The sequence below is a fragment of the Berghia stephanieae genome, chromosome 6 (assembly GCF_034508935.2).
Source record: "Berghia stephanieae isolate SIO BIC M18660-M18661 chromosome 6, UCSD_Bste_1.3, whole genome shotgun sequence".
NCBI classification, from domain to species: domain Eukaryota; kingdom Metazoa; phylum Mollusca; class Gastropoda; order Nudibranchia; family Aeolidiidae; genus Berghia; species Berghia stephanieae.
Genome location: NC_088365.1, coordinates 68374787 through 68393429, shown reverse-complemented (window position 1 = coordinate 68393429; position 18643 = coordinate 68374787). Strand labels below are relative to the sequence as shown.

The 18643-nt window shown below is 36.1% G+C and overlaps 1 protein-coding gene across 4 annotated transcripts in view; it reads left to right on the top strand.

Annotated features, from left to right (window-relative positions):
- LOC144975512 (uncharacterized) overlaps window positions 1–18238 on the top strand; it is a 38048-nt gene extending 19810 nt beyond the window's left edge. Inside the window, exons 1-2 of one of the 4 annotated variants that reach the window (XM_078919679.1) lie at window positions 2558–2692; window positions 14828–18238. In XM_078919679.1, the coding sequence (XP_078775805.1) occupies window positions 14918–16087 (1170 nt within the window). In that variant the 5' untranslated portion in view covers window positions 2558–2692; window positions 14828–14917 and the 3' untranslated portion in view covers window positions 16088–18238. Of the gene's footprint in view, window positions 1–2557; window positions 2797–14827 lie in introns of those variants that run through there. The other 3 variants (XM_078919681.1, XM_078919680.1, XM_078919677.1) reach the window with 3 other exon arrangements.
- Window positions 18239–18643: the final 405 nt, after the last annotated feature.

Here is an 18643-nt window from a genome sequence, read left to right as displayed (position 1 = left end):
TTTATTTATTTTTATACATCAATAGTGATAGAATAAAAAAAAGACATTTTCGATTGATACCAAATTTGAATCAATTCTCCGCATAGTTATTGTATAAAGTTGAAGTAAAATGTGAACAATTTTTCGGCTCTCCTGTAACATCTGGTTTTGCAATCATACGGGGTTTTGTCGCTGTAAACATAATATAATGTACCTGAGTATTTATATTTCGCATTATCTCCTAATCGTTCTCAAAGCGTGTTACAAGGGTTTACTAGCTAACAGCAACACTGATCATTTAGGACGAGATTTGACTGACGCCTGTTAGGCGATATTGTATTTTTCCCTCGATAGAGACAATGCTGTTAACGGCCAGGTACATTATACACCTGAGTACGGCGAGCTAATTTGAGTAAATTAAAGAGCCTTTTGCAAGAACTCAACTATGCATCTCTCAAAGGGGACTCGATCCCAGGATTTTTTGATCCGAAGGCGAGTGTCATACCACAAGACCACATAGCCGATTAAGACAGAACTAAAATCTACGAAATGTAAATATGACAATGCTGTTATAAAGCGATATGATTTGATTTGAGGGTTATCGTAACCCTACAACCATCCTGAATTAAAGAACTGAACAAGTGTGTATGAAAGGTGCCAGACAAAGCAAAAAAGAAAAGTACAAGAAAAAAGAAACATCCCAAAAAAATCAGTTTTCCTCGAGTTGGGATCGAACCTCAGACCTTCTGATTATCGGTAAGACATGCTAACATTACACCACAGAGAGACTCCCAATAGTTGGGACAATGTTAAAACATATAATCTTCACAAGGATATGTGTTTTACGTTTAAAAATAATTTTAACTCTACAAATAACATCGTTTTAAGTGTAAAATTATTTAATGTAGCATTTCAAGATTTCTGGCCGATACGTCAATAGGCTTTTCAAAGTATGAGAGAACTTACAGCTAATCAATTTGTAACTGATTTGTCATTAAATCTAACGAGGGGTTTGAAGAGTCTTATTAAATCGATAATAGATTTGAATCATGCTGTGTTTGTCTTTTCAAAATCAGATAAATATACAAATAATGTCATTCTGATCACGACTCTATATAAAATATGATAATCTTAAATGTAAATAAAATTGTCTCAATCAATGGTTTAAGTAAAAATGAGAAAATATGATTCTTTCATATTATATCGATTTACAGGGGGGAGTGGGAGAAGGAAATATCCTCTAGTTAGTAAACTTCTCTAATTTGGAAAGACAGGCAATAAAAAAATTAGCCAGGCATCTCGTCCTTCAAATATCGATCGATTTAACCCTCTCCTCACCAACTATAGGAAAATCGTCACATTCGTTACGATACAACTAACATTTTTCTTATTCAAATTTCCTTTGTACATCACAACATTTTAAAAAAATGAACAGAGTGTTGTAGAGCATGTTGTGCTTAAGAAATTATGTATGGCAAGAACTTACTGCTAGTATGTCTGAGTGATAAAAAATCTATTTTTATGTTAGTTGGGTGTGAACTTTTTGGGGAAAATCTTGAAAATGTCTAGTAAGGAGAGGGTTAAATTACCATCATCTTAGCAAAAACGCTCAAACCTGGGACTTCGTGAAGGCTTCCTTAAGTCCCAGGTTTGAAAGTAATTTGCTAAGATGAGGGGCATTTATATCGATCGATATTTGAGGGACGTGTTTTATTTTTAATTTTTAGTTTTGTCTTTGTTTTTCCAATTTTTAAACTAAAAAAGTCCAAAGTCCAACTGTACCAACTCGGTGACATTAACTCACTCAACCCTCACCCCGACTACATCCGTTGTTTACCCGGGTTACTTTTACCCCATGCCTATTTATTACAATTTTTTGAGACAAATTATAGGCGTATTTTCAAGGCAAAAGTTTGTAGCTTTTACATGTTAATGGTAGTTGAATAAAATTATCTGTGCACATGCTCGTTTTTAACACATTTATTATTTTTTTCTCCAATTTTGAAAAGCAACAACAATCTGTAGGATTGAGTGAATTAACCTCTCCCCTCTGTAAATCGATGTAATAATAGAATAGAATCATATTTTCTAATATTTTTCCAAAACCAATGATTTATTTTCGAACCATTTATAAAAATTAGCCAATTTTTGCCATGCTGATGTTTTTAGCAATTTGGATTGCACGCTTTCCTACCCTGAAATTATTGGTTATTGATTTATGGGAATGGAAATCGTTTGGGTTTTTTTTACAGAGAAATCAAATAAATTGTGTTTTGTGAAATAAATTTGATTTAATTTTAAACTGATTCTCTCTCTCTCTCTCTCTCTCTCTCTCTTTCGCTCTCTCTCTCTATTTCTCTCTCTCTCCCTCTCTCTCCCTCTCTCTCTCTCTCGCTCTCTCTCTCTATCTCTCTCTATTTCTCTCTCTCTCTCCCTCTCTCTCTCTCTCTCTCTCTCTCTCTCTTTCTCTTTACCAGTCATTTGCAGAATGTTCCAGAATCCCGCACCCATCTACCCACCCACCAAACATAAAAATAGATTTTTCTTACTTAAATAGAAGAGCAATAAATAGGATTTTGTACATATCTAAGATTGACAGAGTCAAGTTTTAATAGCTAAATCAAGAAATTTTCTTTAAATTTAGATGTTGTGATGTACAAGAAATCAAGCGAGGGTTCACAGCGTAAAACGCGTTCCCTCGTGAAAAATATAGGTATTGAAATTGTCCCAACTATCGGAAGGCTCTGTGGTGTAATCGTAGCACGTCTGACCGGTAATCAGAAGGTCTGAGATTCGATCCCCAGTCGAGCTGAACTGGTTTGTTTTTGGGTTTTTTTTGTTTTTTGTTTTTTTTTGGGGGGGGGGGGTTAGTTTATTTTCTTGTATTTTTCTTTCTTGCTTTGCCTGGCACCTTTCATACACACTTGTTCAGATATTTACAAGAAATCAGAATGGTAAAGTTGCCAAAGACGTCATAACGAAAGTGTTGATTTTCATATGGTTGGTGAGGGGAGTGTGACAGGAGACTGAGTCAGATTCGAAGTCTTGTTATGATATGAGAGTTTGAAACCCCAAATAAGTATTGTCTCATTGTTGTCATGGAACCCGCCCCCCCCAAAAAAAAACAAAAAAAAAAAAACTCCACAAACCAACATTAATGTGACTCATCGGCCTAAAACGGTAGAAGACGGGGGTGTTTTGAGAACGATATTGATTTTATAGATTTTACAGACGGAAGAATAAGACTCATGCCAGAATAGGCTTCAACCGTCATGACGTCACTTCCCTCGTAATGACGCATAGTAACTTAATAACTAGCTCTAAACTATCGGAACAATCGCGGACGCCCTTATGAAATATTTCTCCGACGAGCATAAAAGTGTATCCAGAGGAGAAAAACACAAATAGGATCATGTTTTAACTTTTATACATTCTGATCACATGACATGAAGAATAAAAAGTACCGATTTTCTTTTTTTAGAACCACGCTGCTCGCCGTTGCTGAGCGACGTGACATCGGACTATTGAATCCAAATTAACTAAAATAAATAGTTGAATAAGGAGAAAAATTACAAATACTTAAGGGAAAGCGGCTCAAGATATAAACACTGATACCAGTTGTTGTTTTTTTTTTCTTGAGTTGTGGATGATGTCGATTGACGAGCTAACCTCTCGAGGAGTTGTCGTAACAGTAAGGCCGTTGGTTCGAACCTCCATCGCCGAAACTTTTTTTTATTCTCTATTGTCTTTTGACAGTTTTCTACTCACTTCATTTCTTGTTTTCATTTTCATTTTAAACCTCTGATTAATTTAGCAGGTGAATTTTTTTCTCACCCCGCCACGTCACTTTCAGATAGAAAAAGGGTTAACACTTTCTTGTGTTCTGTTGGATTCTGTAGAATAACTTTCAATACCTGTTTTATGTATGTATATATATCTATATATATATATATTATATATCTTATCTTATCTTATCTTAATAAAGGATTGATAGAAATTATCCTTTAAATGCCTTATACAATAGTTTATAATTACAGAATCTCATATAGCTTTACTCTATATAATAAACAACGGGTCTGGGAAGAGTGATCATTTTGATGGCTTACTATTACACTTTTTTTTCAGTAGCAATCGTTAAGTTATAGATAGTATGCAGATGACGTCACTCAGGCCTTTGTTATTGTTTTTGCCATCCGCGTTTGTGAGTTGTTCTCACTAAACGGTATTAACCAGACTATAAAAGTTCATGGTTACACAGAGTTTGTGTGTTGGTCCGTTATACTTCCGGATGGCAATGTTGTGAACTCCTTGACCAAGCGCATTCTATCTATAGCGTGGCCTTCGTAAAGTTATGGCCCGACACTGACCAAAAACTGACGTCAAAATGCCAGTCTTTTGCCACAAAAGAAAACAAATCGTGAGTTGTATTCAATAGATAGAATGCGCTTGGCCAAGGAGTTCACAACATTGCCATCCGGTAGTATAACGGACCAACACACAAACTCTGTGTAACCACGAACTTTTATAGTCTGGTTAATACAGTTTAGTGAGAACAACTCACAAACGCGGATGGCAAAAACAATAACAAAGGCCTGAGTGACGTCATCTGCATACTATCTATAGTTCAACCAATGAAATTACTTGTTTCCATGAGCTCTACTAACGACAACTCACTAGGCGGTGGAAAAGCCAAATAATGACGTCAAACAGCCAGTCCTTTTGGATTTCAGTATCAGGCTATAACATAACGATGGCTACTGTTATAGCCTGACACTGAGACCCAAAAGGACTGGTTTTTGACGTCATTATTTGGTTTTTGCACCGCCTAGTGAGTTTTCGTTAGTAGTGCTCATGAAAACAAGTGGTCCCATTGGTTGAACTATTCAATACAACTCACGATTTGTTTTCTTTTGTGGCCAAAGACTGGTCTATTGACTTCATTTTTTGGTCAGTGTCAGGCTATAGATAGTATGCACTTGGCTAATAAGTTCACAAAATTGCCATCCGGAAGTATAACAGACCAACACACAAAAAGCTGTGTAACCATGAATGTTTTTATAGATAGTTCGAAGATGACGTCAATCAGGCCTTTGTTATTGTTTTTGCCATCCGCGTTTGTGAGTTGTTCTCACTAAACTGTATTAACCAGACTATAAAAGTTCATGGTTACACAGATTTTGTGTGTTGGTCCATTATACTTCCGGATGGCAATGTTATGAGCTTCTTAGCCAAGCGCATACTATCTATAGTCCGGATCATACAGTTCAGTGAGTATTAATCATAAACGTGGATGGCAAAAAACAATAACAAAGACCTGAGTGACGTTAACTTCGATCTATCTGTCACAGTAAAGGTTGTTCACAATTATCTTATTAAATTTTATTTTATTAAGAACTGAATTCATCTCACTCCAGTTATATTTCGGTAGGCTTAGATAAACTTTACCTTCTAATATTAGATCGTCTTTCCTTTTATAGCCTTCCCTCGAATTAATTTCTAATTAGTGAATACTTTTCGTTGTACATTCTGTCACGTAGCCATTTATTATAAAAGCTGATAGGTCTAACACTCTACACTCACTTCTCTTCACAATCTATGCCGGACGGCCAGTCGCTCTATTCCTTCTATATACTGGAAGATTTTTATCTTTTGGGACTTTGTAGATATTAATTATATCTACACCATTAAGACGCCGGAGCTTTTAACTTTGATTGTATAATCTTCAAGGATCAAACCCAAGCCCGCTGTACTACACTATAACCTCTTACCAATTGCCTGGAAGTGGAATTTTACGAGTCCGATCCTGTTATCAGAGGAATAGATCATCCAAGCCCATCAACTGTCTGGAAACGTAAACTTACGAACCTGACATATTATCATAAGTTACGTAAAATATTCATATCTCTATTTGTAACTGCCACGATCACTGTTTATCTCTTTTAATTAAATTTCATCATTATTTTTATTTCATTGTAAACAAATCGTTAATTGTTTTTCATTTATAGTAACTAGTAAATTCTGGGGCCTCATTCTACATATATCTTTATGCATAGTCGAGTAGCTCTTTACTCACTTGAGACCATGACATTTTGGAGGGGACACATATAAAGAATTGAATTTATTTAGTTACTTATATCTATTTCATCTAACCTTAAAGTTTAAATTGTAAAACTCTTAATTGCCCCACTTGATCATATTTTAATTGAACTCCCTATTTACAGGATTAATTTTTTTTTCTTTTTCATTTCTTCATTTAAATGGAATAGCAATTTATCCATTCATTCTTTCATTCAAATTGAATAGCATTTTATTGATTCATTCCGTCATTCATTTATTCATTTATAAATTATTCATTCATTCATTGATCATTCATTTATTCATTCATTCATTCATTCATCCATTCATTCGTTTATTCACTCATTTATCCAATCATTCATACATTTATTCCTCCCTTCATTCTTTCATTCATACATTATCCATTCATTCATTCATCTATTCACTCAGTTTTTCATTCATTCATTCATTCCTTGTCCACTTTGTTATTATATCACTCATTTCATTTTGTTGTTTGCCTCATTCATGAATTGTTTTCAATATGTTTACATTCCATAACGATTCATTCACCTATCATCCAATCACTCAGTGTTGTGAACACATTTTGTAACTATTGTAAATCTTACGATATTTTATTGTTTTGTATTTCAGACATCACTGTTAAACACTCTTCAATGCCTAATTACAATTGTTGAACAACCATTGAACAAGAGAGAGGTCCCAGCCACGAACTGAGTTGGTAAATATATCCTTCATTATTCTCTTTTACATGAGTTGGGCATCACATAGTAACTATAGACATCGTGATTTGTTTTGCATAGTGATTTGTTTTAAATGCATTTTTGGCATACTACTGTTACCGAAAACCACTTATATATTATGTTCTGAAAAGTGAGTCTTTAAAAACTAAATAATAATAAAAGGAGTCTACTAGCCGTCGTGTTATATTTAGTGATAGATAACTTGGGATTATTTTGGTATCCTATTATTGTTATCACACTCTAGTATATTAGCGTCATTGCGAATAATTGTACACAAACTAACGACGAGTCACACACATTGGTGATACATTTTTCGTAGTAACATAGTTTAGAGTACAGGCGATTGACACATTGCTATTGACACAAGTCATAATAACTCCGCATTGTATTGACACATTGCTTTATAAGATATAACGATAAAAGGCATCAAATTCAACATACATAATAAGTTGAAATAAGAGAGAGAGAGAGATTTCTAAAAATAGAACAGTTCATTCCAGTAAGTGTAAATAAATAAAACAGTCAGTAACAGTATCCTGTCAATATAATATATATAAAACATCGTAACTAATTTATTGCAACATGGAAGCATATAAAAGATACTTAAGTCTCGCAAAGGACTTAGAAATACCCCAGGAAAGAATATTTTCATGGTGCAAAGAGAAAGTAAAAGAAGAAAAAGAACATGAAGAAAGAATTCGTAGAGAAGACAATGAAGAAAGAATTCGTAAAGAAGAAAATGAAGAAAGAATTCGTAAAGAAGAAAATGAAGAAAGAATTCGTAAAGAAGAAAAAGAACACGAAGAAAGAATTCGTAGAGAAGAAAATGAAGAAAGAATTCGTAGAGAAGAAAATGAAGAAAGAATACGTAGAGAAGAACGAGAAGAAAGAGTCCAAGAAAGGGAACTAAAAAGACAAATAGCTTTAGCAGAAGAAGAAACCAAAAGGACCCAAATGATGCTGGAAATTGAAAAAACAAAAACCGGTCATGAAAGAAAACATAATAATAGTGATGAATTTTTCGTGAAACTTCCACGCATGCCAACATACGATGAACGCTCAGACTGCCTAGAATCCTTCTTACACCGATTCGAAGTTCAGGCTAAAGGTTATCGTTGGCCAGAAAGCAAATGGGCCACAGCCTTGATTAACTGCTTATCTGGAGAACCGCTAAAAGTTTTCTATACCTTAACAACTGAAGATGCAGATGACTATGGAAAAATTAAAGACGCTCTACTAAAAAGATTTAGATTAACGGAAGATGGTTACCAGGAAAGGTTTCACACTGCAAAACCGGAAAGTGGAGAAGACTTTAATACATTCGTGAACCGAATTACTCAATTTCTAAATCGCTGGCCTGAGTTGGCAAACGTAAAACAAGACGACTTTGCAGGCCTTTACTATCTCACGCTGAAGAATCGAATCTATCAAGCTTGCAACCCAGATTTAGTCGCATTCTTTAAAGAGAGAAAGCCAGAAAACTTGGACAAATTAAAAATCTACGCAGAAAACTTTAACAGTGCACATCCATTGACACCCCTTAGCAGAACATTGAAGGAACCATACTACGCTGCCGCTGCTCAGAGCCCATGTACACCTAAAGTTCAATACTCAAATAGAACGAGCCGATCAATCACTCGGAACACGCAAGTGAAACAAGATGATCATAGTAACAAACCATGGAACAAACAGTTCAATAGAGACCATAGCCGACCCTATCAAAACAAAACAAGAAATAGCACTGACAATAATACTGAGTATAAGAAAACCAACAAACCTATAATTAAATGTCAATATTGTGGAATGAAAGGCCACACAGCAGACAAATGTTACAAAATCGTGGGATATCCAAAAGAAACTGCAAATGCATCACTCCAAACAAGTGTAAACAATCAGACACGAGTAATGTCAGGAGAAAATATAAATGTGTATTGCGTGAAAGGTATGTCACTTTTAACACAAACTCACAAATCAGGATCGCTATTTTTTTGTGAAGGCAAAGCTAATGGAACTGATTGCAAAATATTGAGAGACACAGGATGCAGTACAGTAGGAATAAAAGCATCTTTGATCAATGACGAAGACAAAACTGGAAAAACGGTACAATGCATCACATTCAGTGGCACAGTCGAAACCTTTGAAACAGCTAACGTGTACATAGAAACCCCATACTATACAGGAATAGTGGAATGCTGTATACTTCCCAACCCCGTCGCTGATGTTATTGTTGGCAATATAAAAGGTCTTAAAGACAACCCAACAGATGTAAAAGAATGGTCATTAACCCAAGAAACAGCTTGTCTAGCAGAAACAAGAAAGATGACAAAGACAACAGAGAAGCCAATGACTATTTCTCTTGAACCACAGCAATTTGACAGGAACACGTTCATTGAAGAACAGAAAAAGGACCCGACTTTAACATCATATTTCAATATCGCAAACAAAGGGACGAAATCAAAAGTTGAATACATCATTGAAAAAGATATTCTGTTCAGGTTACATAGGAAAAGAAACAAAATAGCTAAACAACTGGTCACGCCGAGTATTTACAGAAACAAAATCCTTGGAATAGCGCACGATTCAATAACTTCTGGACATCTTGGGAGCTCTTCCACATTGAAGAGAATATCCGAGAATTTCACATGGCCTGGAATTACTAAAGACGTCCGAGAATATGTGAAATCTTGTGACACATGCCAAAGAAGAGTCGCAAAAGGCAGAATACCGAGATTGCCATTAGAGACAACCCCAGTTATTGAAAAAGTTTTTCAAAAAGTTGCAATTGACATTATAGACCCTTTAACAAAATCAGATAGAAACCATACACACATACTAACACTAGTCGATTACGCAACCAGGTGGCCAGAAGCGATAGCATTGAAATCAACTACATCGGATCACATAGCTGAAGCATTGATGACAATTTTTACTAGAATAGGCATACCAAATGAGATACTGTCGGACAATGGACCCCAATTTACATCACATATGATGCATGAAACCATGAAACTCATGGGAATCCAACACTCATTCACAACTCCCTACCACCCCCAAGCAAATGGTCTTTGTGAAAGATTTAATGGCACTCTAAAGAATATGTTAAGAAAAGTGTCAGCAGAAAAACCAGATGATTGGGACAGATACTTACCAGCAATCCTATTTGCATATAGAGAAATACCCCAAGAATCTACAGGCTACTCCCCATTTGAGTTGATGTATGGACGATCACCTCGCGGCCCGATCAATATAGTAGCCGACATTTGTAAAGGGAATGAGGAGGACAATAACGAAATTATGTTTGCTTACGAATATGTAAGAAACCTGAAAGACAGAATAGAGGACACGTGTAAGCTAGCACAGGAATCCGTCACTAAAAAAGCAGAGAAATACAAGGAATACTCTGATCGCAAAAGCAAATCAAGAAAATTTGAGATTGGTGACAAAGTACTAATACTCTTACCCGATGACTCGAGTAAACTTTTAGCTACATGGAAAGGACCATTCAAAATAACAGCAGTAAAATCTAATGTTAATTACGAGATTAAAATTAACAACACAACAAAGACATTCCATGCAAATATGCTAAAAAAATATTTTGATAGAGACACAGTGTCGCAACCTATGTTTACTAATATCGAAGCTTCAAATGCAGGATTGATCATACCGTTGGTCATGGGACACAGACACCCGAGACAGAAAAACAAACAAAAATCGCACAATTGCAACCACCTAAGACAAAAAAAGAAGTACGCAAAGTACTTGGGCTCCTAAATTTTTACAGGAAATACATTTACAACTTCGCGCACATCGCGACACCGCTAACAAATCTGACAAAGAATGGGTCACCGAACAAAATTGTTTGGACAGAAGCGTGTCAGAATAGCTTTAACCAATTAAAGGCATTACTCTGTTCAGAACCAATTCTTAAATTACCCGACATATCAAAAGAATTTGTTGTAAGAACTGACGCGTCTGATAAGGGCATCGCAGGTGTACTATTACAGGAACATGAGGGAACTCTAATGCCTTGCTTATATGCAAGCAGAAAATTATTGGACAGAGAATCACGATACTCTGTAATAGAGCGTGAAGGACTGGCCATCGTCTTTGCTTTAAAGACATTCAGCAGATATCTACTGCTAAAAGAGTTTGTGGTCGAAACGGACCATAAACCACTCACGTACATAAGAAATAACAAAATGAATAATAGTAGAGTACTAAGGTGGAGTCTATTTTTGCAAAATTACACTTTCAGTATCTCTCACATACCAGGTTGTGAAAATATTCACGCCGACCTACTTTCTCGATTAGTGTAATGACGTGAGAAGGGTATAACTTAACCTCCCATGCATACTGTTAGTTACCTCGCAAATTATGCCAAATCAGAACACACAAATTCGATAATTTTATTTGTAAACATGATGACCCAACTTAATGTAACATTGAGTATTGTTTGGATATATATACCATACCCATTCATGATTTGGGAAATCTTCTCTTTATCTATCATTGTTATGAATTTTCACTCATTTATGATTAATAATTGAAATGTCAATATTCCATTTACATTTTCATTCATTTCATTCAGTAAATTACCTTCATATCATCGACTTAAATCATGCTTCATTGCCATCACTATTGTTTATCACAATGATTTGTAATCACATTGCCATCATGTTGTTCATCATAATGATTTGTAATCACAATCTTTCATTGTTATTGTCACCCATTCATATACCTACGTTAATATAAACATTTCCATGTCTAGTTAATAAATAATTTAATTGTAGCACACATCATAACAATGGATTAATGCTAGAGTATCATGATAGTACATTTACTTCCGTTTGTAAAATCTATCTTTCCCATAATGGTTAAAGAGTATATTTTAAACGTGGGTGGGGGGTGTCACAGTAAAGGTTGTTCACAATTATCTTATTAAATTTTATTTTATTAAGAACTGAATTCATCTCACTCCAGTTATATTTCGGTAGGCTTAGATAAACTTTACCTTCTAATATTAGATCGTCTTTCCTTTTATAGCCTTCCCTCGAATTAATTTCTAATTAGTGAATACTTTTCGTTGTACATTCTGTCACGTAGCCATTTATTATAAAAGCTGATAGGTCTAACACTCTACACTCACTTCTCTTCACAATCTATGCCGGACGGCCAGTCGCTCTATTCCTTCTATATACTGGAAGATTTTTATCTTTTGGGACTTTGTAGATATTAATTATATCTACACCATTAAGACGCCGGAGCTTTTAACTTTGATTGTATAATCTTCAAGGATCAAACCCAAGCCCGCTGTACTACACTATAACCTCTTACCAATTGCCTGGAAGTGGAATTTTACGAGTCCGATCCTGTTATCAGAGGAATAGATCATCCAAGCCCATCAACTGTCTGGAAACGTAAACTTACGAACCTGACATATTATCATAAGTTACGTAAAATATTCATATCTCTATTTGTAACTGCCACGATCACTGTTTATCTCTTTTAATTAAATTTCATCATTATTTTTATTTCATTGTAAACAAATCGTTAATTGTTTTTCATTTATAGTAACTAGTAAATTCTGGGGCCTCATTCTACATATATCTTTATGCATAGTCGAGTAGCTCTTTACTCACTTGAGACCATGACATTTAGATAGTATGCAGATGACGTCACTCAGGCCTTTGATATTGTTTTTGCCATCCGCGTTTGTGAGTTGTTCTCACTAAACTGTATTAACAAGACTATAAAAGTTCATGGTTACACAGAGTTTGTGTGTTGGTCCGTTATACTTCCGGATGGCAATGTTGTGAACTTCTTGGCCAAGTGCATTCTATCTATAGATAGCAATCTATAGATGACAATGTTGTGAACTTCTTGGCCAAGTGCATTCTATCTATAGATAGAATGCGCTTGGCCAAGGAGTTCACAACATTGCCATCCGGAAGTATAACGGACCAACACACAAACTCTGTGTAACCATGAACTTTTATAGTCTGGTTAATACAGTTTAGTGAGAACAAATCACAAACGCGGATGGCAAAAACAATAACAGAGGCCCGAGTGACGTCATCTGCATACTATCTATAAGTTAACAATGGTTGCGATTCACAGTGAATTATGTTATGATTACGATCAATGAACTCCACACAAGCTTGACCGGGGGTTTACTTTTCATGAGATTCATGTCCACTTCTCCCTAACATTGCCACCCTGGGTTCAAAATGACACAGCAAATGGTACACTTTATACACACTTGACAGAAACACTTGTTACATTTTAATAGTTGAAAGCCATAGGCATGACTGCCTGTTGTGATTTCTACATTCAAAAAACTGATAACAAGATGGATTAAACATGGAAATTTGTCACAATGAGGAAAATTTACAATTATTTCTCCAGAGAGGAGAAACGCAGAATTCATTTTCATGGCATGTGCGAATAACAATACAATTAATAGATTGCTCACGACCAGGAAGACAAAGTGGAGAGGTCACATTAATATTTATGTCAGTTTAATTATGCATCCCTTGTACTTGAAAACTGTAGTTCCTCTTCCTTCTCTTTCTCGGTCATTCTCTCTTCCTCCTCTCTCTCTCTCTCTCTCTCTCTCTCTCTCTCTCTCTCTCTCTCTCTATCTGCGTGTATATGTGTGTGTGTGTGTGTGTGTGTGTTTTGTCTGAAATTTTAATTAATGTGATTGGCTTCAAATCCTTTTAAAAGCGGTTTGAGCACACCTTTAATACCTTTCTTAATAAAAAGTAATACACTTTAGGGAAGAAAAGTGTTGTAAAAATCACTGGTTCCTATTTCATTGAAAGTGTAAAACCACTCTTCCTGAGGACTGGATACATGTGTAATTCATCTTCTGGTGCCAGAGTGATGGTTGTGGCGTAGTTGCACACGTATGTAATGGCTTATGATCGTATAGTGGCTTTTTGATAGATGGTAATGATATCCCGTTGCATTGTGTTGTAGATGTTCATAATGACTAAACAGTTCAAGGGCCAATGATGATAATTGAATATACAACATCAAGACATTCAAAAAAAAGTCCAGATTCCAAATTTCATTTCTTACAGTTCATTTGTTGTGATAAATCCGAAATCCAAATCAAATAGCATGGTCATAATTCAGTCAGTTTCATAAATTCCAAATCCGTAAATTCAATCCAAATGATGTTATTTTGCCTAAGTAGCCATTTTCAATATACGTGGAATATTTCTAAGTCCGTAAAATAAAGATTCTTAATAGGATGTTAGAACGTGCAGCATACTAGGAAAGTGCAACTCATAGTGAAGTAGAATAGAATGCCGTTTTGATAACAAAACACCCTATTTTATCCCCTATTGTAACTGTACCAACAATTCCTTCAAACCACACCTCCTACGACAGTTCCATGTCAGTCTAAAATCCACCCCCTAAGAGTAAGAGCAAATCTTACACCCTTAATATTAATGCTAAACCCCGCTTTTATGATATAATGTTATTTTGATAAATTGTCCTTTTCATCTGCACAAACATCCATAAATCAATCAAGAAAGGTTGATTAACTACTACTCAATACGATAACCTGTCCACTAACTTGGACATTAAACTGTCCCAAACGTATCTTTCACATATCGTTTTATTGATATGCCTGCATCATGCACTCACAAAACCCATTTGCTGATATATAATTGACCATTTTACACTAAAAATTTTGGATAACCTTTTGCATAAGCTTACTCTCTTACAATGGTATCTCATGTTCTCGTCTAAATTTATGCTGGTCGTCAATAAAAATCACCAATCTTCACTCTTTTACGTCCCGTAATCTCATAAATTTACCCAGACATCCTACTACTGAAATAGTCAGGCTACCTTTATGTAATCGATTCATTATTGGTACCCCTAAGGACTGGTTTCATACACACTCCCAAGGATTTAGGAACCAAAAGAGTGGAGGGTTTGATTCAAGACTTTTCATGCCTATTGAGAGCTACACCACCCGTCTATACTTGCAATTCATTATGATTTTATTTTTGCAGCATTTTTAAAACCAATCTGGCAAAGACCTCACAACTAATTGGAAAAAAATATTTTGGTTCTGCTTCGTTCTCATTCTTTCACGATCCACAATGCTTTGCCCGAATGGAAGCCTGGAGTATGAAGATTGCGACATGAACCCCAACGTTGAGAATGGCCTCATGATTATAACTGGAACTAGATTCAAACCTCTGATTCCAGATACGGTTATCTGGTGGATTCGCTTCACGGTTGTCGGGATTTCAAATCAATCCATCTCCCTGTTCGGAATCATTTCAAACACAATCAACGTTATTGTGTTTATCAAGTTGGGTGTAAAAGACCCAATGAACGTGACTCTTCTCGGTTTGTCCATTTCCGACTTTTTCGGTTGTTTGACAATAATGTGGTACAATCTTTGCTTTTTCCCTCCCTTTCTTGAGTTGGAGTTGCCTTTTATTCAATTTGCTGTGAGTTATCTCTACGGATTGTGGTCTCATATGACTTGCGCTAGGATAACAACGCTAATCACAGCATTCGTAACCATAGAACGATGCGTATGTGTCACGTACCCTTTGAAAGTAAAAGAACTAATCACAACCACAAGAGTAACCGTCGTCATTGTGCTTATCTACGTCCTAAACATCGCCTTCGTCGCACCTATTTACTATGTCAACTACTATGATTGGCTATTTCATCCATTGAGAAATAAAACGGTTTACACGTTGATGTTCAGAAAGAACAGAAACGAGATTATGGCCCCAAGTCAATTCGCCCTCGGCATCATTATTCCGATGGGTGCTTTCATCGCCGCCATTGCATCAACGGTCATCTTGGTCCATCAGCTAAAAAAGAATGCAAAATGGAAACAAGGAGCGACTTTATCAGAAGAGTTGGGAAAATACTCGAGCCAATCAAAAAAGCCACCACTATCATCATCATTGCCGTCGACGTCACCGTCGTCATCGGCAACGTCATCAATGAATCGACTGACGTCACGTGACCTCAAAGTTGCCAGAATGGTCGTCATAATTTCAACTTTATTTCTCATTACGTTTTTCCCCAGTTTCGTGACTACCTGTGTCTGTTTCATCTACCCAGAGCTATTGCTTGGCGGCTCTCTAGTAAGTGTCACTTCCATTATCTACTATTTTCTGTACTTATTCGAGACAATCAATTCCTCTCTCAATATTTTCATTTATTACAAAGTTAGCTCAAATTACAGGAACATGTTTATATTTACGTTCAGTTTTGGCGCTCGCCAATCAAATTCAATAAATTAAATATTTAATACAAGAACCCAAAACTCCAGCGAGTTTATAGACTTGTTCTCTGTTCAATAATATTATATCTAACAGAAAAACGTTGCAGTAAATATATTATAAAAGTGAACATCAAAATACATAAATGTGTTGCATTTTGTTTACCATTTCTATCTACTCCGTGCGTATCAACAGAGTTGCTATGGCAATCTACAAGCAAATTCAACCTAATTTTTAGATCTTTTTTTTAATGTTTATTGTAACTTTCATGGCGTGGAATATTTAATAAGAGCCCTTTGTTTTCAATGGCAAGCGTTCCAGTATTAAGTGTGGAAGTTGAATATCTTTTAAAATGTCTTTGATGTAGTCCCGTAGAGGAAATCCATACAGAAAAATACCCGCAGACCCAAGAGTGATGGCAATCGACTTTAATTTTTTCCAGTCCATCTGTGTGGAAAAGTGTCGTATAAAATGTCAAACAGCCTGTCCCTGAGATAGAGAGGGAACCCGTGTAACTGAAATATTATTATCCATGGATGGTATATACAAGGTTGGGATGCAGTATGAAATTCGAACATATTAATTGATGTTATGCAATTCGGTAAAAATACTCACAACCTCTGACATCCGAATGTAACATACCAACACACAAATATGTTTAACACTAAACATATTTTAGTCTGATTAACACAGTTTCGTGAGAACAAACCATTTTAAAAAGCTGTCTAAAAACAACAATAAAGAGCTGAGTGACGTCAATTTCATTTCTTGTGTAAAATTTGCAGTAATCGTTTTCTCGGGAACGACAAAAGTCTATAACTCTTTTGTGATCTGCGCATTACAAACTTTCACTTTTGGACCTTTTTTTTTCTCTCAATGCCATTTTGCAGAAGTTATTACCTCCAATTCCTGAATTCACGTCTTTTATCGTAGAATGGGGTGACCTAAGGCCAGTTGAGATTACTAAGACCAGCCCCCAATGTGCCCGCACCCTACCCCCCCACCCTCCACCTCCCAAAGATAGAAAGATATTAAACAAATATGGCAAAATGAATATCATTTGATAGAGTTCATCCTCCCCTACTTTTGAGGAAAAGAACATCGGACCGGATGTTTCAATGGGGAAGGGTGAAATCCATCAAATGATGTAGATTTTATCATACATTTTAATATCTTTCAATCTTGTGGGGGGGGGGGCACATTTGGTGGCTGGTCTTAGGCACTCGAACTGGCCTGAGTCACCCATTCTCTGGTAATTTCCTGGATACGTCACCTTCGCGATTGCCTAGTGCCGTCTACTGTTTAAAAGCACCTCTGAGCAAGAAATATTTGAGGCGCGATGCTAGGAAGACATACAGGTTTAAGGATTCCAATGAGTTATTATCTCATTGTCTTGTATGCTGTGCCCTTTGGATTGCCGTGCGTTTCCCTTTGGAATACCGTGCGATGTTCTTTGGAATACCGAGCGATGTTCTTTGGAATGCCAAGCGATGTTCTTTGGAATGCCAAGCGATGTTCTTTGGAATGCCAAGCGATGTTCTTTGGAATACCGAGCGATGTTCTTTGGAATGTGGAATACCGATTCCCTTTGGATTGCCGAGCGATTCCCTTTGGATTGCCGAGCGATTCCCTTTGGATTACAGAGCGATGCTCTTTGGAATGTGGAATACCGATTCCCTTTGGAATGTCGAGCGATGCCCATTGGAATACCGATGCTCTTTAGCATGCCGAGCGATGTTCTTTGGAATGCCGAGCGATTCTTTTTGGAATGCCGATGCCATTTGGGATGCTGATCGATGCTGGTTGAAATGCCGAGATTGTCGATGATTTGCGTGTAGATTAAGCTGGAGGGTGTGTGGCACATTCAGATCAGTTTTATCCACAACCCTTGGTTGACAGGAGAGTGAGCAATCTTTGACACTATATGTCTAGGCAATTTTAGAATAATCGTTTGTTTAATTTGTGTGTGTGTGTTTTTTGTGTGTTTAGTTTTGTTTTGTGTTTTTATCTTTTTTTATTATTGTTTTTGTTTTGATATCCTGAAGATCATGAAATGAGGTTGTGCTACATTTGGCAATTACATTTCATACAGCCATATTGAACAAAGAAATTTTTATCGCACTGTTTCTATTCATAAATAGAAGGAGAGATAAATAAAGTATTTTAAGTTCATGTTGATCTTGCTAAGGTTGGTGAAATATCAAATGGACATTTGTGTATGACTTTGACAATTTCCGGTACCTAGGAAATCCAGACATGATACCGCTTCGACAAAGTGGGTCACAAATGCTATTTGTAATGTTGTTTAAATCTTTGCAAAAGTTTTTGCGACTTTTGCGACAACCGATCGGAGTGTCTCTATGAGGAATAATACAGTCGAGATAAGAATGCATTATATAACACCCCTTTGGTTGTCTCTAAAAGGAATAAACCAGTCAAGATAAGAATACATTATAACATCCCTTTGGTTGTCTATAATAGGAATAAACCAGTAAAGATGAGAATACATTATAACACTTCTTTGGTTGTCTCTAATAGGAATAAACCAGTAAAGAGAGGAATACATTGTAACCCCCT